We start from the raw sequence: 27629 nt of genomic DNA on the forward strand, positions 1-27629 counted from the left end.
TGTGACACAAATAAATCATAAGGATGAAAAATGTCCATTTTCCCTTCAAGTTACAAACTGATCTTCAGCATTTTACCTGGACCTCCAGGGCAGGGCACCCTACTAACCCCTAATATTCTACAGCAAAGGAGTCAGACACTGGATTTTGGCTATGTTATTTTTAATGCCTTGGTCAGAGGCCATGTTGATTGGATCAGTACCTGGGCACGTGATTTCTCTCGGTGCAATACCCAGGCTGCTGGGCACGCTACATGGGCCCCTGTCAATGCTTCTGCCAAAAGATCCCCTCTAAGCAGGCCTCAGGCCAGAAGACGCTTTCAAATTATTGTTATTTTACTGAACGAGCTGCATTTTTACACACTTTGGATACGAACATGCACACACCTGAGCGAGAGAGAGTGAATTGCAGCCAGTGGCAAATTCTGAAACCCCATTCCTTCCCCAGTGACGAATGAGTCTCCAGGGTCAGCCTAGCCCACTCTTGGCTTGCATCTCTGTACCCTGTCTCCCTCACCTTCATTCCCTTGTGCCATTCCTATGCTTTGAAGGGGACAGCTACATCCTACCCCACGGGGTGGGTCAATCCTATTGATGCAGGGGGAGTCATGTCATATTTATGCCTTAGCTGCATTTACTGAGCTCTTCCAGTTGAATTTCACCCCCCAGGAACGGTCAGTTTCATTGCACTCTTTTATTTACAGAAAACACAGAGATAAAGCATTAATTTTGTTTGTTTGTTTTTAGCAAACCGCCCAATCAACTAATTTTTTTTTTTTTGGCACAAAGAAATGTCACAGGTGTTACCAAACAACCATGGATCAGCAACCGACTAACTGCCCAGCCCAATAACACGACTTAAACAAACAGACATATCGAAACGAGATTGAAAAACGAGGAGGTTATTCCACATTCAGCTAACAGCATAACCTGCTTGGAACTGGGAGGCAAGGGGAATTATGGTCAAGGGGACACCACCATTCATAAATTATATATATTTATCTCTTACATTGTAAAAGTAAACAGTGCAAAAGTACAGTACCCCAGGTACCCTTCGGTTTGGAAAACTTGAAGGTTGTTTTATACATTGTGTGTGTTTTGTAAACATTGTTACCCAGCCACAGTTCTAGCTCTTGCTCTGAGACACCCAATGCCCTTGCGTCCAAAGCGCACCGTGAGAGGGAGCAGCTTCCTCGCGTTAATGCCATTGAGATTCCCATTCAAGATTTAGTGCAAATTTTGGAGAGAGAGAGAGAGGTGGGGGAATAAAATCAAATCAAATAAGGCAACAATTAGAAACAGTCCGTATCAAAAAGAGGGTGCAATGCCTGGGTTACGAGAAGGGCAGGAAGTCCCTTTCTTCCACCAGGCTGATGGAGAGGTTCTTCAGCTCCTCCTCCGAGGCCGCCATTTTGTAGCCGAGCTGCGCCAGCACCTGCTGGCAGGCGTTCTGAGTAAACTCCACAATCTCGTAGGAGAGGCGGAACCGCCATTTCTCTGCTGTCGCCGCCGAGTTCCGGACAGTCCCATACTTGTGTTTGGCCGAGGACCTGTCCCCTCTTGTGTTGTTTTGTATCCATCGCTCGACATTGCTGTCCATGGGAATACCCAGGAAACCGTAAATCTCCTCAGTCTTTTTCATGGGATTTCTGGCCAGGTCTTCGTACCTTACCAGCATGTATTTGCCCTTAAGCCAAGGTGGTCGGTTTAGTCCAGTGGATACAGAGTTCAAGAAGTCCTCGCAGACCGTGGTGAGCTGGGTCACATCCAGGTTGTAGGGCTTCCTGCCAGTACCATCCCAGATCCTCCAAAGCCTGTAGGTGTCTCGGAAGGTCTCGCTCCTGGAAGCCAAGATACCTCTGGGGTCCCTCACCAACTGTATAACCTTCAGGTTTAGTCTGGGATCCTCCACCAAGGCTCTGAGGTCACTGACCTCTGGCACCCGCACTGTTTTGATGGCCACATGCCCATGCTCTTTGCATGACTCGGTGGCCAATGTCAGGTTCAAGGTGCCACACTTTTTCACACAGTCCCCTTCCTCCAGGTGGATGTCAATTGGCCCCAGTGATTCACAAACTGGCAGCGAGCACAGGGCCTTGCTGGCCCCCCTGCGGAAGAGCCGGTCCGTTGTATGGTTTACCGGCTGGGGTTTGATGTAGTTCTCAAGAAAGTAGAGGTCACAGTCATAAAGGCTCCTCAGCAAGTCTCTGCTGGCACCCAGCATGACCCTCCTGTCAGTGGTGCTCTTGCTCTGGGTCAGCTTTGGGATCAAGGTGTACTGGACATGGTACAGGGGCTCAAATAAATAGAAGACATCAAAGTGCTGGTTAAACAACTGTCCAACAAAAGAGGAGCCGCTCCTGGTGGTGGCCAGGATCAGGACATGCGTCTTTCTGGAGAGGTTATAAGCAAAGGTTGGGCTCTCGTCACATAGTCTTTCAGCCGACTCAGTCTCCTGGCTCAGGCTGCAGTTCATGGGATTGGGGATGGGGCAGCTGTGGAAGGACTTGGCTGTGAAGGTTCGGATCGCCGTGTACTGGATTGCGATGGATGCCAAGGCTAGTAGGAGGACAGCCTTCCAGGAACATTGCATGGCTGGTCACCTTCATGGAGCTTCTTTACAGGTTGTCTTAGTATCTGCAACACAAAGAGAGGTCACAAGTTGAGCAGGGAATATTGCTCAGGACCCTGGGTATTCCCTGCACTGAATGGAGCTCGGACTGTGAAATGACAAATGAGGCCAGTAAGCACTCTAGCAAGGTGGATATCAGCCATAACCGTATGGCTCAGGGAGTCATTCCCATGCTACGCACCTCCCCATCCTATCCCATCAAGATGAATGAACATTAAGGCACACCCTGTTAGCCTCAGAAGCCATATCCACAGAGAATTTCAACCCAGGAAATAGGGTCCTTCCTGCATGAAAGGCATGTAGAAAATGTATGGCTCTCTCTCAGCTCCCTCTGTGCCTGGCACCCGAGACTGTGGGAAGGAGGTGAGCAATAGCCCTGGCTACACTATGGACATACCTTCATGTACAGTCAGTCCCGGGGAGTTCATGGCAGCTGCGCAAACTCATGGACTCCAATAAACATAGGCTGTGTGCTGTGCAATGTATGTAAGTCAGATGTCACCCCATCAATCAAAGTCGCTAGCAGCCAGTCCTGGTAGGAGTGCAAGAACAGGGCGGGGGACCTAGAGACGGGGTGAGTCCATCTTTCTGCCAGCTGGCAGTGCAGTAGAGTGACCAGTGTGTGCCAGCAAGTGCCTGTTCAGAGTGAGGCTAGTGACAGCACATTCACTTCTCTCTCCTAGAGCTGCCAAAGTCCCCCCTGGCCAGGGTAGCTTGGTAAACCTGAGTCACGGTGCAGAGTCCAGATTCAAGGGATGTCAGCAAGCTGGATGGGCCTGACACAGCATTGTGGGCTTCCAGATCCAACATGCTTTTCTAACTGTCAACCCTGCAAACCCAGCCTGGGATCTGACAATCAAGCAAGATTCTTGTCTTCTCGCACCTGTGATAATGGTTCTGCCGTCAGTTGCTGCTGTGCAATCCCACCACCTTCAGATCCTGTTCTCAGCTGGAGTCCCCATGAGCTGGGGCCAATCCTGTGCCTAGATACTATGATATTGGGCATATTAGAAACAACACGCACACACCACATGTTCTCTCCCTGTTTGGGCTATCGACAAAGACAGCACCACAGACCGAATGCAAGGCACTTTGCTAACATGTGGCAGAGCTCCTGAAGCTGGACATGTTCCTTTCACTGCCGGTGGGAGCTAGAGCCCAGAATGAGCAGCTCCCTAGAAACAGCTAGAAAAATGGATTGTGGCTGATGTGGGTGCAGGGCTCGAGGGCAGCCATGAGGCCACGTGCTCCAATACAGATGTGACAACAGGGTATATTTGCCAGGAGTGGAAGATGATTGATTGAGGCAGTGGAGGGAGGTGGTTTTCCTGCTTCTGCATGCTGCAGCAAATAAAACTGCTGAAAGACGGGTTATGCTGAAGACCACTGAGCTTCCCATATTGTGCCCTAAACACCACTGCTTCCAAGCCTGTGAGCATTCAAAGCAAGAAACATGGAGACTCAGCAATTAGTGCTAAAACCCTCAGCACCTTAGTGAGGCTTTCACTGAATGTACGTTCACAACAGCAGCTTTCAGCAAGAGCTGTCACTCCTTTGCTACCTGCAGAGCTGGGCCTGGGCCTCTTGGTGGAAGCAGAGCTCGGCAGGAGCCCAGCCTGGTGTTGATGAGGGGAAGCAGCAATGTTTGAGCGCATGCGAAAGCCGGAGACGTTCAATGTCTGGGGTGGAGACAACTGTTCATAGAATCAAACTATTGGAAAACAAACAACATGAGAACCAACCTCCCACCATCCCTGCTGCCTCCTGCATTCAAATGGAGGGGGGCCCCAGCCCCACGCTACGTCATCCTGCTGTCACAACCACAGTTATCTGCCCGGCAGCTTATTAATTCATTCTGCTTTATACTTTTTTTACAGTGATTTCCTCCTTGTTGGCATTGGGGGCAATGACTAGACACTCCTCCATATTGCAATAATAATAGCAAGCTCTTACACCTGTAGATCTCAAAGACCTTTACAAGGTGGTCAGTATAGTTATTTTACAGATGGGGAAACTGAGGCCCCGGGCAGCAAAGTGATTTGTCCAAGGTCACTCAACAGTCCAGTGGCAGAGTCAGAAATAGAACACACATCTCCTGAGTCCCAATCTAGTGCACTATCCCCTTGGGCACACGGTCTCCCTTACAACAGCTGATGGTGACGATGACGACGACACCTCCTTCTAAGTTGTCTGGTGTTTTCAGCAGCTTGTGGCAGACTTTATAAGACACGGACAGGGCAAGGCGCTGATCCGTCCCAGGAGAGTCTCAAAGGGAAACCTAGAAAGTCTGGCAAAAGGGGGTCAGTGGCAGAACCCAGTTCTGAAGGTGGGACAGGGTGTGCAAATGGCAGGTGCAGTGAGGATGTGACACAGAGGCAAGAGCAAGCGAAAGGGGAGCACCATGAGCAAAGGATGGAGAAGCTGAAGAGTAGGAAGCGTTTCCTGGGGGTGAGAGGGGTGAGGCTGCAGCCCAGCCCCCTTGAACAGAAGGGGCGGAACCCTGTGACTGTGAACCATGTGGCCTGCGAGGCCCCCAAGCATTAGAAACAGGCGTTTAAAATATTGAAAATAACCTTTGAAGATTTAATATTTGAAAGTCCTGTTTAATGAACTGGATAATATAGGCCCCTCCCCCTCTGCACCCCAGGGTGTCTGTGCTGGTTTGTTGTCTGAACTCACCAGCATCCGCTTGCTCCAGGGGCAGCCCAGCATGCAGCTGCTGCTCACCCGTAACAGTACCCTGAGCTCAGCAAGGAGAAGAGCATGTACAGGGGCTGGAGTTGAAGGAAGGGGGGGGGGCAGCCCTGGCCAGCAGCTGCCGCAGCTCCCCTGCTCTCCTACACTCTATTCTCTCTCATAGCCTTGGCTGCAGCCTGCCACAAAGGGTTGGCCCAGCACGCGGCTTTCCTGCTGCCCGCAGGATACTCTGCTCATCTGCTCACTGGCAGAGCAGGTAAATTGGAGACAGCTGTGATGCAACTGATCCTATTCTTCTCTCTCGTGAGTAGCTGTGAACCAGGCTCGGGGCACCTGCTCTCAGTGTATGGATGGGAGGGGGCATGTGTGCGTGCGCACGCGTTGCATTGCAATGACGGCTATCTCTATGTACACTGGCATTTGTGTCCATATATGCACAAGGGTGTGTGCGCACACAACTAAGTGATATCACAACCAGATTCTCCTCCATCACTTTGGGAGGGGCCTATCCTATCCTCCCCTATCCCAGACTGCTCCCCAGGAGAGTTTGAAATCAAACTCAAATGGCTAATGCTAACTACAGTGACCAAGCCAGTCCACCCTGGAGGGTAGCAATGTGGTTTAGACGCTTCCCAGCCTCAACCTTCCCACTACGAGCTTCCCCTGGGGATTCTGTTTTCCCTCCTGACTTAGTGCCTTACACATACATCTCACAGAATGTGCCTCCATGTAGCTCTGTGCACTTGTAGCTGCAGCGCTGGGTGCATGTCTCCATCTGTGAATAAGGCTCTGCATGTGTCTCTGTGTGACTATCTGTGTGCCTTTAGCCATGACACACACGGTTATGTATGTATGTAGGCCCCCATATGTGCTTGTGTGATCTGCACATTAACAATTAAAAAGAAGAACAGGAGTACTTGTGGCACCTTAGAGACTAACAAATTTATTAGAGCATAAGCTTTCGTGGACTACAGCCCACTTCTTCGGATGCATATAAGTTCTTCTTTTTGCGGATACAGACTAACACGGCTGCTACTCTGAAACCTGTCATTAACAATTAAATTTTGCAGTGATGGGTGCTATAGAAGAACCATAGGCAGCTGGGTCTTTGCATGTACCAGTATCCGTGTCTCTGTGAGAGTATGGTGCATGCGCCTGCATGTTGCTGCCTGTTTATCCGTATGACTGCATATGCATCAGTGAGATGCCAGAGGACTTTGAGGTTCTAATCAAAGTGCTGACCAGTAACTTCAGGCAAAACCAATTTAATGGACCCAGACATTTTCAAATCACCCAGTGATATTAGTAGGTCCCTCTGAGGCTCTCCCCTTAGCCAATTCCTCCTCTTCTTTCCTCTCTTTTCTACACACAGACTCACTCGCTGATCCAGAGAAACAGCTCTGAGATTTCCCTGAATTAATCCATTGTTCCTGTACACCCAGCAGAGCAGGGAGGCCTGTTTCTCTCTCTCTCTCTCACACACACACTTTCTCTCCCTTCCTTCCTTCCTTCCCTGCCCCTTCCCCCCCCCTCACCCCCCCGAGCATGCTGGCCACTAAAACCCAGTACCGCTGGCTCCTCTAGGGCAAATGAAAGAAGCAGCTAAGGGATAACACTAGGTGGGGATTTCTGAGTTCTATCAGGGAGCTGAACTGGCCAGGCCAGCTTTAGTATGCAGGGCCTGTTCAACCACAAAGCTTCTGTGGCTTTAGCATATTAAAATTCCTGACAGGCCTGGAAAAGCACAAAGTTCCTGGTGATTTTCCCCCTGAGAGGTTTCTGCTGTTGGCGGCATGTGGCACACCCATCACCCTGACGTGCCTGACTCTCAGGAGAGGCTGCGAGCGTCATTCACTCTGAAACACAACGGGGATGGGAGATGGAGCCCAGCATAAACCCCCAGTGTTTTTACTCTTGATTTTATTTATCCAGCTCTCATAATCCTACATGAGGCTCAGGCATGTTTTTCTGGGGGTGGGATGACTTGGAGCATTGGGAATGGGGCAAGGCGCCTTTCACCACCATGTCAAATTCATCCCAACATAGGTGCTGGAACAATTGTTGAAGTGGGGGTGCTGAGAGCTATTACCATGTATTTGGTTGTTGGTACTACTTCAAGCCAGGGGTTCAAGCCAACCCCTAGTTCCAGCATCCCAGGCTGACCGTGACCACAAGTTCTTCCTCTCTGATGGCTGTTTGGTGGCCCCTAGAACAGAGGAATTGGTGGCTTTCAGTTCAACCCCCATTGGGCAGGTGTCCATGATCCAAACCTGCACAATTACTAAATTGTACTCTTCCTGACAGCCTGAGCAGAGGGGCCGAGGACTCTAAGGCAGGGCTGAGCCACACTGATGGGGCAGAAGGAAGTCTGCCCTTGTCCATATTGAACGTGTTCTGGGGCTAAACAGGAGGATCAGGTCTGGACCTAGCACCTTTCACCAGTGTTAAATATATACCACACTTTGTTTTAGTACAGGTTTCTGGGCTGCTGCCTGCCAGTGCCGTGCTGTGGCTTGGGAGCAGGGAGATGCAAGATGTATCCATTGGTGATCCTACTATACACTAGCCTTGGCATATCAGTACCCATCTTGCATAGGGAGGGTGCCCCAGAGGGACCCAGGCACCAGTGTATCCATACAGGAAATCTCACAGCTTCTCTAGTGTCCTGTCGAACCCCCACCCACAGAGAATTCTTTTGGGCCCGCCTATGTCTTACCACCTCTTGCTTCCTCCAACGCCTCCAATCACAGCTTTCACCTCTGCATGTTCTTCCCATGCTTCCCCAGCCACACGCCCATCGCACCGTTCCAGTTACTAAGGCTCATTGTTCACAATTAGGAGAGACGAAGAGCAAGACCCTGGTTTAGGCTTGGTCTACACTAAACCCCCAAATCGAACTAAGGTACGCAACTTCAGCTACGTGAATAACGTAGCTGAAGTTCGAAGTACCTTAGTTCGAACTTACCTCGGTCCACACGCGGCAGGCAGGCTCCCCCGTCGACTCCGCAGTACTCCTCTCGCCGAGCTGGAGTACCGCAGTCGACGGCGAGCACTTCCGGGTTCGACTTATCGCGTCCAGACAAGACGCGATAAGTCGAACCCAGAAGTTCGATTGCCAGCCGCCGAACTAGCGGCTGGGTATAGATGTACCCTTACTCTCTGCTCCTGGCCCTGTGGAAAGGGAGGCTCACACGCACACGGCTCTCAGGCACAGCAGCGTCGTTGCCAAACAGCTTCAGTTTTCTATGTGCAATATCCAAGCAGAGAACTCTCCATTCCCCTCTGGTGGCCACCAGTTCCACTGCGGCCTCCTAAAAGGCTCTGAACTTTCTTTCCTTTCTCCTGGACTATATTGGGGCAGGTGTGGCCTATGAGCTTGGAAAGTGAGGGATATACCATGCCAGCCACAGCCTCACAGAGTGAAGCCAGGTGCTGTGTAAGCTTCCGGAGCCTAGATTCTTCCACTAAACCTGAATACTGACCTACAACCCATTCGGTTGGTCCATTCTCAGGTTCCCCAAACACACACACAGCTCTGCTGATACCCCTCACTCCTGACCTGCAGCACCCTTTGCTATTTCAGCTATGCCAGGTTGCACTGGGGAGAGGGGGAGAGATTTGTATGGACACACATGTGAGACCGAAAGCAAATCTGAAGCCCAACCTGGGCAGCACTCTAGGGGTGAGTGACCTGCCTGAATTGTGCCCGCTCTCTGCCCCCTTCATAGGTCTCAGCACCCGCCGGTCCGGCAGGCTGTTGCCCCTTGGCCTGCTGCAGACAGTGGAGAGCTGCTGGGGTGAGGCGTCCAGGATGCCTGATTTGCATTCTGAAAGAAAGTGTGAAGTGTCTTCCCTCCCTTTGCCCAGGGCCAGGCTCTCATGCCTCCCAGCAGCAGTGCTTGTCACAGCTACTTCAGCAAGAGAGCTGACCTCTCAGCATCAACAGCCCTATTGCATGCTATTGGGTCACTGTCAAATCTAGAATGAGCAACTTTCCATCAAGCCCAGCTCAGCGCAGCCAGGGAGAGGTGACTCCCAGCAGGGACGGCACAGCACAACGCCTACCAGAGCAGCCCAAGTGGAAGGTAACTCCAAACCAGTTCAGTGCAGCTCCTAACAGCTGTATAAAAGAAACCCCTGTGCTCTCACTGAAACTGGCATCCTCTTAAGCAGAGATGCTTTCATCATCTAAGGACTTGCCTGGGCATCCCAGCCCCCCTTCCCTCCTCCCCAGCAGGGTGAAGGTGGGGAGGGTCCACCTCCCAGTCCTGCACTTATTGGGTTTAGTCTAACACCAGGAAGGAGACGGGTGAGTCTGTGCTGCAGCCCCTCCAGATGCAGAGGTGGGATGGGAAGCAGTGAATGAGGAAAGGCAGGCAGCCCCCAGGAAGGCCAAGGGACACTCCCCTCTCCAAGTGGCTTGGCAAGGCTGTCACTGAGACGGCTCCTGGCCCCATGGCACTGCTGTTCCAGACAGTGCTAACCCAGCGGCAGCTGCTGGCAAGGGTGGGTATCATCTTCCATCCAGGCTTTTCCTGGCTTCCGCTTGCCAAACATAGAGCCTATAATCAGGCTGCTGTAACAAACGCCACCAGAGGGGGAGACAGACACACCCCAGCTCACTACACCTAACACACAGCACACCGCTGCAGGCACACATGCACGTGGTAGGGCTAGAATTTTCAGAAGGGCTCAGCCCCCACCCGTGCAGCCAGATTTTCAGAATTGCCCAGCTGCCATTTAAGCACCATAATCAGACAAGGTGGGCACATTGCACACTGAGCTCTTTTGGAAATCTGCCCATTGGTGTCACGGGGCAGCAGCTGGGGGCTGAGCACTTACAAGAACTTGCCCCATATTTAGGTGCCTAAATGGGAGCTGAGTTCTTTGGAAAATCCAGCTCCACTGGTGGGTGCCCAGAGCTTGGAAATCTAGCCCTGCGCTCTTTTGAAAATGTGGCCCCGCAGGTGCTGCTACACTAGGTTTATTGGTCTAGAATTTCCTGCTCCCCCCCAAAATGGCGATTCAAGGGCAGACACGGGACTGGTGGGTGCCAGAATTGTACCCACTGTGTCCTGTGGACCTGCTCCAGGCAGAGTTAGATGATGTGGTAGTAGAAATGCCAGCACCTTGTGTAACTTAGTGCTGCCACTGGTGGAGCTAAACTACTAGTTGCAGCAGTGTGAAATATAGCCATTGCCAGGGGCAAAGCCTTTCCCAGTCCTAGGAGCCCATGGTGTAACCTCGCCAGGGTTCTCCAGCTCTGGAAGGCACAGCTTTCCAGGACCTCCCTCCCTGCACCCTCGTACACAGCCCCCTCCCCCCCAGCAGACTACCGTCCCCACCCTTCCTGGCTTTACACACCCTACCTCAAAGCCACCCTCCTTCCAGCTGAGGGAGATGGGGCTGTTTGGAACTGTTCGGTGCTGGAGCTATAGACCCAGGGTTTCCCCTGGGTAGGTGGAGCTCAAGGCTCTATCTCTACCCAGCTGTGGAAGGAGATAATGGGGTGGGGGAGTACAGAGAGCTGTCCCCACCACCTGAGCCTGTATGCTCCCATTGTCCTCTTTATATGTGAGTTGTTTTTACACCTGACAGTGCTATGCATGGGCTGCATTGCCTCAATACACCAGCTACAAGCAGGGAGGAGTGACCTTTCATGTGCCGGGAGCACCCAGCATGGGGACCTGAACTCTGCCCTTCCTTGTCCTTTGTTCATGACCCTCATCTGCCAGTGCCTGCCACTACTACCAGGTAGGGCTCTAGGCTAATTCAGTGTTGCCAACTCTTGTGATTTTTTTGCAAGTGAGAGGATTTTTGCAACGGCTGGATCCCATCTTGTGGTGAGGAGGGAAGCTCCAGCCCACATGGGAATTTCACCCCTGCCTGTGGGAAACCCCTTCTGATTGGTCCCCTGCCCCACTGACCCACCTCCTGAGGAAGAGCATCCTATCAGCACAGCTGCAGGAAGCAGGCAGAGCTCACTGCTTCCTCCCCACCCCTCAAGAGCCCACACCAGTCTCACCGGAGAGGAGGAGGGAGAACAAAGATCCCAACAGCTCAGGGAGGCTCTGCTCCCCGCTCCTCTGCCTCAGTGCCATACCTAGCCTGGAAGTGGGAGAAAGACCTAGCTGCAGCCCACCCCCGTCATGCCTGGGAAGAGAGAATGAAGAACCCCACAAGCTGCAGGAGGAGTAGAGGTGAGGCTGGGGTTGCACAGACAACCAGAACTGACATCTGGGCAGAACTGATGCAGGGACTGAGGGGACAGGATTGATTCAGAGGCTGGGTAGACAGAATAAATTGTTGGGCAGAGGACAGGCAGATGTGGGGGTGAGAGTGCCTGCACAGGGGGCCAGAAATCACCTTGTCCAGTAAATTTGGGAGAGTGGGCATTGCTAATCGTGAATTCAAAAATCAAATGACAGGCCAAAAACAATACATTTTTTTTAAATCATCATTTTGGGGCCAGTCTCATTGTTTTGTGGGCCTGAATCCTGATTTTTGAACCTTTGGGGTGGGCATTCCTTCCCCTTGACCTCTGAACACTGTCTGTGATCACTTCTGGCCCATGCTATCCCCAAGATGCCATGCAATGACCAATGGAATGGTGCCAATTGTAGCAGGATGCTCCTTGGCACTGGGATATGGAGAGTGTCAATTTAAAAAAAAAAATTCCAGAGGGGCTGCTCCAGTCTCCCCTCCCCACCCCAGATTCCCACTGCCTCATAGGAAGAGGGTTAAAGGCAGTGAAACACCCATGAAAGGAGGCAAAGGTGGGTGCAAACACCTGCATCCACCTCTCCTGGCTGGCACAGCTATCCTGCTGCCAGTGCAGGCAGAAAGCCAGCCTGACAATCCAGGAGCATTAGAGATCAGCGCAGTGAATTAACCTGAATGGTATAAGTGAATTACCCTCAAACTGAGCAACAAGTGTGGCTGGACACCGCAAAGCCCCTGGGACGGAGTCCCTGAGCGAGGGATTCTCTTAACAAGTTTGATGCTACTGATTTGCTTTTCTAGTTCCATAATGGGAGTGCACAGCTGTATGCTCTGATCATGGCTGATCTTACAAGCTAAGCAGGTTACATCTGGTCAGTAGAAAACGCAAGCTGCTGCAGTGATTGGTGTAGGGGATATTCCGCTCTCTGAATCTGCTGGGCCCAATGTTCCAGCCTGGTGCTAAGAGGTGCTGTGCAGCTGGAGGTGCTGTCAAATCTCTTGTGGTCATTCAAGAGCTCATGTCACTTCTTTGAAGCTGCGGTGTGTCTCCCATCCATCATCTGATCCAATCCCAATGCAGGTTAGTCCATTCTGCTGCCCTAAATTCCCTCTGTAGCTTTGACTGAATACAGGAATCTTTTTTCCCCCTGCCCTAAAAGGTTGTGTAGTATTGCTGTGCAGATGCCTTACTTGTTGCTCCTCCCAAAAGGTGGCTGCACCCAGTGCAAGTGAAGTAATTCCTATGGTCTGTAAAGTACTTTTGGATTCCTCTGGAGTGGCATATGCTTTAAAATGGAAGGTGTTAATAATAATAATTATGTATTATTTTTACTGGTAGCTTACTGATGCTCCTGAGGGTTATGTTTTGTGGTTGCTCACTCCTCTTTTGGTGTGTCGCTGAGGCTGCTCACATCTCTCTCCCTCACTATTTCATGCTCTTGGCTTTGCTAGCCGGATTTGGGTGCCCCAGCCTCTTTCAGCAGCTCCTGCCTTCCCATCTATGCAATCTCTGTGAAATGAGGGGCTGTATTGAGGCCCGGCTCACTGGTGAAAATAGGGCTAGCGGGGAGAGGAGATGAGGGGGAAGGAGAAGATTCAGACAGCCAGCAGGGCGGAGAGGGACCGTGCCATTAGGGCAAAGGGTTGGAAGCCAGAGGCACCTGAAGGCAGTGGAGGTGCCGCATCACACCATGCGCAGCCCTACTGAGAGCCAAAGTAAAAGCCAGCCACCTTGCTGACAGCCTGTTGCTGTGGCTGAGAGAAGGAGTGAAGCAGGAGCCCTTCATTCCTATCCAGTAGAGCCCTACACCTCTCCCACCACAGTGGGTCTGGATGGGGGCTGACCCTTCTCTGCAGGTGTGCAATGCTGCCACCAAACATTGTGTCTACCCCCAAAACTGATTACAATGAACAAGTCTGTTTCCATGGAAACCATACAGTGACTCAGGACTTTGGGACCAGCTTAGAACATGATTGTGAATATCAAATGCTCTGGGAGATTTAGGGTCCTGTAGTCTAAGAACGAAAGGGACAGCAGCAGATGGACTGCAGTGCCGACACCCCCCTGGCAGGCAGTTACGTACACACACTTACACAGATACACAGGGCGGTGCACACGCACAGCCATATCAAATCCACTCCATGAATCTACAGCCTCGAGCCAAACCCCTTCCACTGACACTGGCGTTACTGCAGCAGTTGGAAGTCATTACTGAAGTAGGCTTCTCTGGGGGCACACACCCAAAAAACCAGACCTGCCCCAAGGCCTAGCCACACTTGTGCACAGGTGCCACACCCACCCGTACCAACCATTATGCACTTGCTGCAGTTCCCTTCACCTTTTACACAATCTTAGCCCAGCTGCCCTAGCCCTGACCCTGTAACTAAGAATAATTCAGTAGCACTGTCTCATCATAGCACCTTCCATCCCTGGAGCCCACCATGCTCTCCGGGCAGGGTGAATGGTTACTATCCCTATTTTGCAGAGAGGGAAGCAGAGACATGGAGAGACCAGCAGTGCCTCTTCGCGGCACTGGCCGGTTAACAGGCCAGCCAGACTCTCACTTCGCAGGGCTGTTTCTGCAGGAGCTCACAGCCCAGCCACAGCAATGAAGTTGCAGGATTGCAAAACAAAGCCCAGTGGGGACCAGCAGGCTCTGGCTCTACTGCTTCTTGACACCCCGTGATTGAGGAATGACTTTGTTTCTTAAAACAAACTGTTGAGGCCATTCAGGCAGGGGAGACAGGGTCTTGATGGGGTTTAATGCCGAGCATTTGGCTCAGTTACAGTGACTTAGTCAGATTTGAGTTTCTGGAAATCTGTAGGGCCATTGGGGTGAGATGCGGCCACCTGGGACGCCTCTGATGGAGCTGTTAGTATCTCCCTCTATAAGCTGTGCCACACACTGCTCCGCAGGAGCAAAGGGGGATCAAACTGGGAAAGCTGGTCTTAAAATAACAGGAAGGAGCCATTTTCTACCCACCCCTTACTAATGGCAGACACCCACCACTAGGTACTGCAGTGGACCCAGGCATGTGCACTATCTGTCCCGGCACCTAGGCACAGCAAGGCCAGTCAAGATGGAAGTGGGGAGGGGTCCAGTATTGCCATGGAATAGTCTTGCCGCTTCTTTAGTCCTGTAGGAATACAGCTTCTCTACAAATCCAGGCAGGGTCAACGCACCCTTCATTTTCCTGACGAGCTAAGGTGAGCACTACAAATGGGACCTTAAAAGCTGAGGACCTGTCTGTTCTGCATGAAAGATCCCATGGTACCTTTCCTAAGGGTAGGGCGTCCGTGCTCTAAACCCTTCTTACTCTTACGTGGTGTGTTGTTCATCCGCCAAGCTGCCTCCTCCACCCCAGAGGTGGCTGTGGGATCCTTTAGGATGAAAGGCACCATCAGAATGTGCAGTAGGACAATGAGCCCTCCCCCATTGAAATCCTACATAGTGATTTCTGATTGTGATTTTTTTGTTTATTTATTTTATTTTAGAGCCTTATTTTTGCTGGCACCGGCATTTTGAGCTAATTAATTGTTGGCAACAAACTCCAGCCCCAGCCAACCCAAATGTTTTCCTATCACAACAATCAACCTGTATCTAGTTATCCCTCTGCACAGCATCTACCTTTCAGTCTGTAACTGTCTGGCTATGCCTAGTACAGCTTCTCCTGGCTTCCATCTTCCTCTGAACTGTCTTCCAGCCCATTCTGTCAATTCACACCAGGAGCTTCTCTGGCTATTTGAAAGCTCATTATAACCTCCTTACAGCAACTCCCTCTTTCTATCTGTCTGTCCCATGACCAACTTGTTCATAGGGGCATCATTTCATTATATTTCAATGGGTGGTGCTTTTATCCCAGCAGTTCTCATCTCCTCTCTAGGACCCCCCCTCCCCATGAAGTAAGAAAGCATTATTATCCCCATTTTACAGATGGGAAACTGAGGCCTGGAGAAGCTAAGTGACTTGCCCAGGCTCACACAGGTAGTTCAGGGCATAGCAGGGACTAGAACCTGGATCTCCACTGAGCCATCCCTCCTCCCCCTGCTTCCCCTTTTCATTAAATATCTGGATCCTTCAAAAGCCCAACCCCTTAACTATTCAGCATTCCTGTATGGAATCTCCATTATAAAAAGTCCCTCAGTTTACATTAGGCTGGGTATTGGTGAGAACTCAACCCCCTTGCCCCTCACCTGTTTCAGGTAGTTCAGACCAGCTTGGGACTAAAGGATGCTCCAGCATCCAGTTATATAAGCAACTGATTGTTTCCAGCCTCTAAAGTCCTTCCAAGAGCTACAAATACCAAAGCAAACCAGACCAGGCTGCACAGAGGGACAGGGAGTCTGGCCTCCTTGTGGCATTAGGGAAATTATTCCAAGCAATGGTGATCATTTATAAAGAAAAGGAAGTTTTCACCGAGACTCATTTCTACCGCCAGGTTAAGATCAAGAGGTTGCTAAAACCCACTTGTAATTGCTTCCCCTTTTGCCCCAGAGGGAGCTCCTAAGGGATCATATCCCAGGACTGGCACCATTGTGGATCTGTGAATAGAGGAAATCCAAATCTGGCAGGAGAAGGGTCACTCTGGTCTGTGCAGAGAGAACAAAGGTCTGAAAAATAGGAATGGCTGGAGAAATGACTCCGCCTAGGCACACCAGGTGATTTTTCATTCCCCTGGAAAGTTGTGGCAGGTAACGCTAAGGAAAGGGTTGCAAGGGCAGGAGAGTAGGAAAGTAGCAGACACCCCATCACCTCTGGGGCCGGTAGGAAGAAGGAAGTAGCCAACGGGGCATTCCCATGGAGCCCTGCCCTGTGCTTGGTATGGCTGGGGAATAGGAAATCTTCCTCCCTGCCGCCCCATGCCTTTCGTCTTGGGAAGAAACGGCACAGCTCAAGTGCCCAGTATTTTTGCACAAGGAAAGATCAGCTCCATGGGAGTCTGAAGCCTTCTGCCCTGTGTGTCCTCAATGCAGCCTCCCAGCTCAGCACAAGGCTGGAACTTTCTAGCATTTTTGGTACAGTTGCTAGCGTTATTAAGGGTGATAAGTAAAGCCCCCTAAGCACCCAGCACTGAGCCGCCTCACTGCCCTGACTGGGAATCATCCACCATACGCTGATGCCACCCTCTTAAATTGGTATCATCCCCATTCCTCTCGCCTCAATGGGAATCGCCTCCCCATCCCTTTGCTAAGGGATTTCTTCCTCTGAAATACCTGGCCATGGCCTGTGACAGGCCACTGGCTGGGTGGACACCCCGGTCTGAGCCAGCAAAGCAAATCCCATATTCCAGTGCAGTTTCCCTCCTGCAAAAATGGGGATCAGCCCTTGCCCCCACCGTACGGTCCCCCCCAAAATGGGGGCTCAGTCCTGGCCCCCACCCACCGTTGCTGGCTCTCCTGGGAGGAGCAGCCGGTGAGCTCTTCTCAGCTGCCCGGGAAGGAGGGGGTCGCACATCCGTGCCCAGCCCGCCCCTGCAGGAGCCTGAGCGGCCGGGTTCGCCCCCATCCACCTACCTGGGGATGAAGTGCGGAGCCGCTCCGGGCGCAGCGGCAGGAACTCCCCGCAGCTCATTGAGCCAGGGCGGCTGCTGGCCCCGTCCTCTAGCCGCAGTTCAGGCTCCCTCAGTCCCGGCGAGCAGCGGCGGCAGCATCTTCCTGGCAGGCTGAGCCCTCACTGGCCCCTCTGCATGGCCCAGGGGGCAGGCAGGAGAGCCGCACAGCTCGGCTCCCTCCGGGGGTCCCTGCTGCACTGCCCCCTCCTGCTGCAGCCAAGGGGAACAGCTTCTACAGAGCTGGGCACAAGTTGCCCCCCCTTCCCTGGGAGCTCTGGGGGGGGGGGGGGACCAGCCTCCCCCAGTCTCCCCCAGTCACTGAGAGAGAGAGCCAGGCACCTGGGGGGCGCTTCAGCAGGGGCTGCAATGGGGACTCATGCCTGTAACAAGCAAGGTAAATCCTTCTGCTGCCTGTGCGGAGACCGCAGGGAAAGCAGCAAACAAGGCATGGGGTGCAGGTCCCAGTGTCCACGCCCCTCCAGCTCAGCTCCCCTTGCAGCCCCCGAGTCCCTCTTCCAGCACGCACAGTCCAGGATGTGAGAGCAGAGCCTCTCTCTCTTTCCCTCCTTGCACAGCTTTTCTCAGGCTGGCAGCTGCTCTGGGCTTGAGCTACAACTGCACAACAAGCAGCCTGCTCAGTAGAGCCAAATATGCAGCCAGCCCCCCTCTCTCGCTCTGTCATCATCCCCACCCCTCTCTAGGGTTAGTGCACAGCCCATGCTCTGCACTGCCTCAGTAGGGGAAACATCCCCGTTCCAAATCTCTAGTCTGGCTTCCTTCCTTCTACTTTCAATGGAGATTGGCAGCAGGAGAGCCAGTCGATTCTGCCTAGGGTAAGTCAGTGGCACTAGACCTCAGCATTAGCTGCTTTGTTCTGCCCAACCAGCAGAGAACTTTTATGCTTCCAGATAAGTCTTCTCTCCGTCTTAAAGGGGCCAACCCCCTAAAGATCTTCATGCTCCGTTTATATCAAAAAATCACTTATTGCTGTTTCTGGACAGTAGCGAACTAAATGAGGAAAGCCGCTCCTAGGTGGGGGGGATGGAAGAACAGTAACCCGGTCCTGCTTGTAAGCATAGGCAGCCAACAAGACAGACTGGGCTGTGAATTTGTAATGTGACCGAACATCCATTAGGGGTTAAGCTGAGACTCACTCAGGTCTCCAACTGTGAACTGACAGAGCATCATTTCACCACTCCACTTGCTTGCCTCAGGCCAGATTGCTGGCTTCTGAATGGCTGATGAGGCCTGGTTTTAATTTTTTAAAAATTTATTTTGTAACAATTACCTGTGTTAGGAATGCCTCGGGTTCTATGACTCCTGGGATCTTACTAGCTCTGCTGCAGCTAGGGATCAGTAGTCTGAGAAGAGACTTACAGTATCATTTAAAATGAAAGAATAATTCAAAATCAGACAGAAAGATGCCATCATGACAGTCTAGGGGGCCCCGAGTGAGGGTCAGGAAATGCAGCTCCCATTTGAATGCAGGGGAAAGTAGGAACTTTCAAAGCTGCTCTAAGTCCCATTTTTACAGTATTTTTTGGTTTATTTCAAAGTGTCCCAACTAAATTACCTAAAATAGGTTAGAAGTTTCCTTCCAACAACTTTGAATGTTTCCTTTTTGCCATGCATTGCTGATCTGCAGTTTCTGTGCCCTAACCTACATCGTCAGACGAGGCCTAATTTTAAATAGCAACTTCCAATGGGACACTGTTGATCATTCTGGAGACAGTACGGTGAACATTCCTTTTTTATGTATCCCATCTTATTTAGTATTTGTTTATGGATGGTCTGAGATGTTATAAAGAATCACAGCAGTTTTCCTTTAACACTAATTTTAGAAATACTCAACTCCTAACGACACTCGGGTTTGCTGGAAGCTGTCTCTCCAGTTCAGGGATTGCTAAATTTCCACCTCGAACTCTAGAATTCACAAAATGTAACTAAGGATTCATGGTATTTGAATGTTAATAAGAAGCTCAGAAATGTTCCGTTCCCTTTAGCAGCCTGCAGAGTGGTAACCAGGGTAGGAGGAACAGTGGATTCTAAGTCCATTCTCAGGAATTGTATCAATAAAAAGAGACATTCCTGGAAGTGCTGGAATCCTAACATTCCAGAGCTGCAATGCGGAATTCAAGGTTACCAGGCTCTTAATTCAAGTCCCATGAACCATAATTTGGGAATATCAAAATCTTCACCTGTATCTTTGGCATTTCAGGATCTAATCTCCAACTTCAGGAATATCAGGGTCTTAAAGCTGATGTCTAAAGTTCTCTAACCTTTTGTTCCTATTTTTTTTAAATATCACATCAATACTAGTCCCTTAATCTAATTGCAGAAAACTTTGGAAAGGGACTATGTCCTCATTCTTTCAGTGGCTGGACATCCAATGGCCACTTCAAAGGGTTTGTTTGTTTGTTTATTGTGCAATTATTGCTTTTTAATATCACACCTCTGTCCCTAGCAGCAGCATCTAGTGCCATTCATGTCATTTATTACATCGTCCACTGTTAGACTGATGGCCTCTTGTTTGATTTAAGGTCTCCCCTCTCTCATTTACCTGGATCTTAGCGAGGACATTTACAAGATAACACCAGTCGCCGTGTTCAAAACTCCTGTTTTCCCTGAACTTCACCCCAGCTCCTAGAAACACCAGTACTTCTGGAAACAAGAAAACAATATTGGCACAATAGCCCTTGGCACATCATTGTCTCAGATAAAAATACTCCAACTGGGATAGGAGGAGGTCTGCATGCTCCCCTAGGATTTCCACAGTGCTATCAAGCACTGACTCAGGACCCAGTGACTAAAGCTTTCCCTTTTGACATACACGCTATGCAGACACCTGAGCAAGAGACAATGCCAGCCCTCGCTGGGGAACCTAAGTGAGCCAGTGCAGTTACCTGATACATTCACTGTGCTGTGGAAAGACACAAATCTCTCCATAGTTAAAGTTGAAACAAACCTGCTGCTGTAAGGCCAGTTTTGACCTACCGCCTCTTCTGAACCAAAATGAAATCAAGCCACTTGACACTACACAAGTTCATTCCTATGACAGGGCAGAATTTTTCTGAAGGTATGAGGCAAATTGGTATTTGGGAGAGTGAGGGTTTAAAACTGAGATGATCTTCTTTCTTGGACCTGTTTCTATTTTCTTAAGCTCATTTAAACTCCGTTATTTGGCCCAAAAGCTCCACGTTTGGTTAGTCAGTTGGTCTCAGCAAGGACTGGTGGCTTTTGCTAGTTTGGGAGAGTTTTGTGGAGCAATGTTATTAAGGACATTGCTGTGTGATGAACCCTGCTAGGTTTATGAACGCCACAGAATATTTTTTCTGAATGTCACATACCACTCCCCGCCCTGCACTGAAGCAGGCAGCCACCATGGCCATGTCTGCATAGATATTTTGGACATGTTTAATCTCCATTGTTCCCTCTAACTTAACATGCCTTGTGCCTGAACACAACAGTGCCTTAGTTGTGTTGAGGTCATGCTATACATTGTGTCAGGTGCTCCAGGGCTGAGGTTCAATTGTGCCAGCTCAGTTGTGCTGAGGCCCATGTGAATGGAGGTTACAGCAAACAATGTGATCTAGACTTCACAGACTCTTTCACACTGCAAAAATGCCCTCTGTGTGGCTCTCCTTAACCTCCTCTGCCCAGGGATCAATCCAGCCAGACAACTATATACATGCTCCCAGCACGACCACAAGGGCCCCAGCTGTGAGCTGCTTCCACAACAACCATCTTCTTTTGATGGCTGCTCAGTAAACCTGTTCCTGATCCGTCTGAGCCACATTTGATCCGTCTCTACCACATATAGCACAACTCTATTGTACAGACCTATAGCTGCTATGGTACAGATCAGTACTACATAGCTCTGTACAGACCAGCTGTATTTCACAGATCTACAACAGACGTCTATATTAGTGGTATATTAAAGATATATGTTCTAGATCTACAGTGTGTGATGGAGAGGAGCTATGAGCAGGCTTCCAGCTGGCCTGTGGCCACATCAGGTCTCCAATTGCTTTCTGGGCCAAGACATTGGAAGTGCAGGAACCAAAAGATCTATGGCAGGATTTCAAGGCATCTTGCCAAGCTCGGCATTAACTAGACCAGGAACCAGTGCCAGCAGAAAATCCAGGGTCTGAAGGCAGCCATTGATGATAACAGAAGTCTGGGAGGGCACCTGTATGTTATCCATTCTTTCAAGAAATAGAGCAAATACCCTAACTAGAGACTGCCCAAGTATGAGAGCAAAAGACTTAATGGACACCTCCACACCAATCGCATCAATATGGGTAGGCAGGACAGTAACCGTGATCCTGGTGAGTCCCAGACCACCCCTCCAAGCCTAGATGAGTCCCACCTTCTGAGACCCTGGAAGCTGAGAAGAAGAACTTGAGTCTCAGGACCGTGAAGAACTGGAGTCTCAGGATGTGTCTCGGGGTCTCTAGTCACTGGGAGGTATAAAGAGCTAAGATAACCTCTCCATGAAGCTGCCTGCCTCTCTTGGTGGAGAGGTGTGGAATACAGCACTGGAATATGAAAGTGTAAATAGAAGTATACATTTTTCCCTTTCCTATTTAGAAAATGGCTTGGATTATGTTTCCATGGCCACTAATACGAAACTTTGGCTTTTCCTTTTACTTCCAATGCTGGTTCCAGCCTCCTTCAAAAAGAGCCAGGCAACCACTGGCCAGGTTTGTCAACCTTAAGTCTGAGAGAAAAAGACAAATAAAGGAGGACAGTCTTCTGGACCTTCAGAGGGACATTAGCCAGAAGTATGACCATTGCCATCAGCTGGAATTTGAAAACAATGAGGCTGCAGGCTGAACCCCAACAGGAAAACAAGGAGGCCATGGCTGAATGCACTCAGTATGACAGGAACATGCTAAAGGAAGACAGAGAACTCCAGAGACAAATGGCTGATCTTCAAGCACTGCTCTCTCTGCTATACGTGGTCTACCTTAATCTGTTGCCCATCCAGAACACTACCATGTGCTCCAGAATATGCAGCTCTCTAGTGGTTTGGGTGGATACCTCAGCAATAGCAACCTGTCTCAACCTTACCTTTTGCACCCTACTCAATGCGCAGAAGAGGTGAAGAGAACAAAGATGCAGTTCCACTACCTCTGGGGTCTTGCGCCGTGGCTCATGTCCCAGAATTCTGAACTTGCTGTACATATTTTAGGGCAAACACACTCTATTTATACAAAGTTGTAGCATTATGTAGTTTATTTAAAAGGTTATGAGAGTTAATATTTCACTTGTCATTTAGAATTTACACAAATTGATACTGAGCTGTTATGTTATAAAGTCATAAAGGCCTGCTGTTTCTTACAGAGTTGAGAGAGGTAGTATTTTACTGTTTTACTCCAGGAATTGCATACCTGCACTTGTTTTTTAAAGCGTATACTGCTCTGGTGCCTCAGCAGCTTGTCTCTTTGCAATATAGTTGTGTTCTGCACTCATAAAAAGTGTTTGCTTCAACTAATGCTGTCAAGAGCCCAAGCAAGAGCGGGGTAAGTAATCAGTTAGTGTGTAATAAGACAATGAAGCACTGCACTTTCAAAATCCAAAATACCAACCGGTAGTCTCCAGGTTCCCTGGCACCCAACTTCTTTTGGCTAACTGGTTCCTGATCTCTCCTCCTGGCCTGGATTCCTGTGACAGAGTGCAGGGAGCAAACACCTATTGAGCTCCTGGAAAGTGGGCGGGCACAAGCCTGCCCACATCTGAAGGCCCCTACCCAGCTACTGAACCCGGGCTCAGGTAATTATGGGGGACAAGTAATGAGAAAACAGGGATAGGAGGGAGGGTTACAGGTTCAAAATCAGGGATCCAGAAGGGGACATCGGGCAGAGAACCCCGGACAGCACCCACTGCTCCTCGAAGGTGTTTAGGGAGCCAGCGGAGGTGGCCCAGATACGTGAACCCAGGGAGGAGTGGAAATAGGCCCCACAGTCACAGAGCACCTCCCCATCCAGCATCCTCCTCCTGGTCAATAGATGGGCAGGGAGTGAATAGGTGAGCCTGCACTCTGATCACTTAGGGTATGCCTGCATCTGTGGCTGGCCCATGCCAGTGGATTCAGGCTTGTGGGGTTTGGGGTAAGGGGCTGTTCAATTGTGGTATAGATGTTCGGGCTTGGGCTGCAGCCAAAGCTCTGGGGCCCTCCCACTTCAGAGGGTCCTAGAGCCCAGGCTCCAACCCACATCCAAATGTCTACACCACAATTAAACAGCTCCTTAGCTTGTTCCCCATGAGCCTGAGTCAGCTGGTATGGGCCAGTTTGGGTTTTTTAATTGCAATGTAGACATACCCTTAGAGGCCAATTAGTTCCCCCGGGAAGGCTGATTGAGGTAATTAGATAATCAGACTGGCTCGGATAAGGAGCCAATTAGTTCATCAGCCCAAATCTGAAAAAGAGGCACAGGAAGGAAGTGCTAGGGACAGAGAGAGGAACAAAGCTAATGGCGCCCAGCCACACAGAGGCTCTGATGAGAGGGCCAAAAGCACAGAAGATATTGTAAATACATTGTTGCATGGGGACTGTACTGTGAATGCACAGCTAGGGCAGTCTGTGCAGTTTCTGCAGGGGAAGAAGAGCAGAGCTGAGCTCTGTTACACATGGGGGCTAGGCCAGGGATCTGATTTCCCCCATGTGTGATGACAGGGCCAGATGGGGGAAGCTGGTGTGAAGATTTGGGACTTGGGCAATAGAGCAGACTCTACAGTTGGTGGAGCAACAAAAAGAGATGCAGAAGACCATGCATTCATTCCAGGAATCCTATTGGCTGAAAAGACAGACTCATCTCACTTGACAGGCCAAGCAACTGAAGAACCTGCAAGAGTTCATAACGGAACAGGTGCAAATGCAGCAGCAACTGGTATAAGGTCGGGTGAGTCCCGCAGTGGGATATAGGAATAGGACACACGGGTTAGACTGTGTAAGATGGGCCCAGAAGATGACCCTGCTGTGTCTTCACTTACTTTTTAGAGGGTAGAAATGGTAGCTAGTTGGGAGAAGGGATCCTGGGCCTCCGAGTGGCATCCTATTTGACAGGGGAAACCCAGGTGGCCTATATGGCCCTGAATGAAGACCAAGCCCAAGACTATGAGGGGGAAAGACAGCCATTCTGGACCAGGTTGGCCTTTCAGTTGAAAAATACAGATGGAAATTTCAGGCTGCTAGATGGATCAGGGCGTGTGACCCAAAGCATTCAGGCAAAAATTCAGACTGGGCACACGCTGGCTAAAGCCGGACACCGATGGAGCAATTTCTCCAGAGGCTCCCAAATACGCACACATTTGGGTCCACAGGCACCAGCCAATGACCCTAGAGGAAGCAGTAAAGCTTGCAGGAGAGTTTGTGGACACAGACTTACCCAGGAAATAATTCCGTCTGTTTCAGGGAACAGACTCAGAGAAGAAAGGGGGCAATTTTGCCACACCAGAGACCATTGAAAAGGAAAAGGAGGAGACAAGAGATCGCCTTCAGGGAACTGGGGAGTGGTTTGCTACTGGTATGGGCAGCTGCAGCATGTAAAGCAGGACTGCCCAGTTATGGAATGTGGGTTCCCAGAATATCGTAGATGGACTAAAACTATTGGAGCCAGGCAGAAAACAAAAATGCCTTCTATACCTGTAAGAGGAGACAACAGACGGGACTGGTGGATGCTGCCTCCGGATGCTCACTGGTCCAGAGAGATTTGGTGAAGCCCCATTAGATGCTGCCGGGTGGAAGCTTAAAACTAGAACGTATCCATGGCAAGAGGAGTCTCTGCCCAATGGCACAAATACCCTTAGAGGTGAAGGGGATGTAGAAGTGGGTGGGGTGGTAGATAAACTGCCTCATCCAGTTGTTAGAGATAGACTGGAGCCCTTTCCCTTATAAGAGAAAAATGGGGTTCCAGAGTCCCGCACAGCAGGAAGCAAAACTAACAAGAAATGGGGCAAATGGGCTTGACAGAGAAAAATCAGAGAGAACCCTAGACAAAAGGACACAAGCCAGGAGGGAAATGGAACCTCACTAGGGGAAAAAAAGGGAGGGGGGAAAAACAGCCTAGAACAAGACATAGGGGGAAATGGTGTCCCTAGCTTGCTGGAGAAAATCGGACAGTTCCAAGGAGCTTCACCATCAGAACAGCAGGAGGAGGAATCCTGGGACCAATTTGTGGGGTTGGGGGAAACCAGAGTCCCTAGTGGAGGAGAAAAAGAAGGGATAGCAACAGGCCCTGCCCAAAACTGAAGAAGGAAAGGGCAAAGAGAGCGAGGAAACAGGCTGCCCATGGTGTGAGGGCCTACGGGCAGAAATGGACTTATGGGGACAACTCCCAAATGTGATTTACTTCTGTGGGTGGAATGTGGACAACCAGCCTGGTGGCAAGCATGAGCCGGAGTCCAGCGCCTCCTCTAAAGAAGGGAGGGTGCAGAGGAAGAGAAACCTGCCAGTAGACAAAGGTGGGCAGGTCTGAGACTGAGTGCAGGGAGAGAACAGGTGAGCCTGCACTCTGGTCACTTAGATGCCAATTTGTTCCCCAGGGAAGGCTGATTGAGGTAATTAAATAATCAGGCTGGCAGACTGGATGGGATAAAGAGTCAATTAGTCCATCAGCCCAAATCTGATAAAGAGGCACAGACAGGGAGTACCAAGGTGGGGGGGAGAAAGGGGGAATAAAATAGGGCTAGCTGAGCTCAGCCACACAGGAACCTCAGAGAAAGGGGACCTCTGTTCCCCTCAGATACTGATGAGAGGGCCACAAGCACAGAAGGTATTGTAAGTAGACCGTTGCACAGGGACAGTTGTGATATTGGTGGAAGGAACTCAAAAATAAATGGCACTGTGAATGCACAACTAGTGGAGTGTGTTGCTTCTGTGGGGCAAGAAGACAGGAGCAAAGGTCTGCCCTGCTACAGTTCCTCACGGAGCAGAGGGTATCCCACCAGGATATTTCCTGCACTCCATGCAAATAAGCTACGACTCATCCCATCAGACTGCAGAGACGCAGTGGTGGCTGTTCCAGCATTACCAGCAAAAAGCCTGGGAGCAGGATTTGTAGCAGGAAGGTAGGATCCACAAGTATGATTTCAGAGAATGGTTGCATTACCTCCTGGTGGATGAAGTTCCCCCTGTTAACAGCAGTTCAGGACTAGGGCCTCAAGTCTGGAGAGATGGGACTGCATTGTTCTCTAGATTTGGGATGATCTGTAGAAGGATGAGAGAGTACAAAGGCTGCTGGTTTGGGGATGATGATATTTTGGATTTTGAAAGCACAGTGGTTCACTTGTTTATTACACTACTAACCAATTACCCTGCTTTCACTTGGGCCCCTGAAAGTGCAAGCTGAAGCAAATGCTTCTTATAAGTGCAGAACACACCTTCATTGCAAGAAGACATCACATTGACATCAGCACAATATGGCATAATCCCTTTAAAGACAAACGCAAATGTGAAATTCCGGAGCAAAACAGTAAAATATTAACTCAACTGTGTAAACCAACAACAGGCTGCTAGCACCTTATAACATACTGTAGCAGCACAATGCATCGACTATCCATGGAAAGGATGAAATATTACCTCTGCCTTGTAAACAATATAATGCTACAACTTTTCTATAACAAGGCAATGAATCTACAACACAGACCTTCCCTTTCCCACCTGCTCACAGGTGTTTCAGACAAACTTTGCAGGCTATCATGTAGCCAGTCAGCTTTTGCGCCCATGCGATATTTTTTATTCTTGGTTTCCTCTCTAAATGTGTACTTTAATGACACAACCTGTGATGTACTAAATGTGTTCCATAAACCATACAGGATGAATGCTGTGGCCAAGCCAACATGAGGGTGAGGCCTTTACATTTTCTAGCCTTTTGAGAGTTCAAAATAAGCAGCGCTACACCAGCAGAACTCTCCATCAGCCTGCTGTGGGGCTTTTCCTGGTGCCTCTGTGCTTCTGGGTGGTGTAAGGGGTGCAGCTAGTGGAGAATCCCTCTCCAAAGATGAAGAATCTATCCTGTGGAAGCAAGTTTATAAATGCCACAGTGCAAAGTAACCAAGGAAGTTCAGAAGCTCTCCAAATGCAGAGTTATTTAAGCATTAAAATGCGCACACCGTGTTTTCTACTACTTTTTCCCATTAAAACGATGTCCTTTAAGACATTGTTTCTAACGTTGTTACATATATTTCATAAGAGATACAGGGAGGTGAACATTGTCAAGTTAAATCAATACTATGAAAGTACCTGAGCTGCTCTTCTGGCCTGGATTCCCAATGGAGTAGAGAGCTTTCCCACCAGGAAGGTCTTGTGCCTTGTGTTGACCAGCCCTCCACATGGGAGTGAATTGCGTCTTTGCTGCATTTTGGAACCTCAGGAAGAGAAGAGTCAGTACTACATAAGGGAGCGGTGGCAACACCAGTGGTAAAGGAACCCCTGGAAACAAGAAAGGGAGACAGATCCAGAGAGCAGAGAAAATGATTCCAGCGAGCAGCACAAGCAACTGTGTGAATCAGTGACACCAGTTCA

General features: G+C 50.0%; 1 protein-coding gene across 2 annotated transcripts; it reads right to left on the bottom strand.

The window, feature by feature from the left end:
* Positions 1-672: 672 nt before the first annotated feature.
* CHST1 (carbohydrate sulfotransferase 1) lies at positions 673-18007 on the bottom strand. 2 transcript variants are annotated; one of them, XM_005302229.4, is made up of 2 exons: positions 17064-18007; positions 673-2634 (listed from the first exon to the last, which is right to left on the bottom strand). In XM_005302229.4, the coding sequence occupies exon 2, from the start codon at positions 2588-2590 to the stop codon at positions 1331-1333; it is 1260 nt and encodes a 419-aa protein (XP_005302286.2). In that variant the 5' UTR covers positions 2591-2634; positions 17064-18007; the 3' UTR covers positions 673-1330. The 2 variants fall into 2 exon arrangements, with proteins under 2 accessions (XP_005302286.2, XP_005302287.2); XM_005302230.4 differs by lacking the exon at positions 17064-18007 and adding an exon at positions 3513-3636.
* Positions 18008-27629: the final 9622 nt, after the last annotated feature.

The sequence above is a fragment of the Chrysemys picta genome, chromosome 4 (assembly GCF_011386835.1).
Source record: "Chrysemys picta bellii isolate R12L10 chromosome 4, ASM1138683v2, whole genome shotgun sequence".
NCBI lineage: Eukaryota > Metazoa > Chordata > Testudines > Emydidae > Chrysemys > Chrysemys picta.

Bases quoted from the DNA above. Each gene is read 5' to 3' on its own strand.
- CHST1 (XM_005302229.4), bottom strand. From the start codon at position 2,590: ATGCAATGTTCCTGGAAGGCTGTCCTCCTACTAGCCTTGGCATCCATC.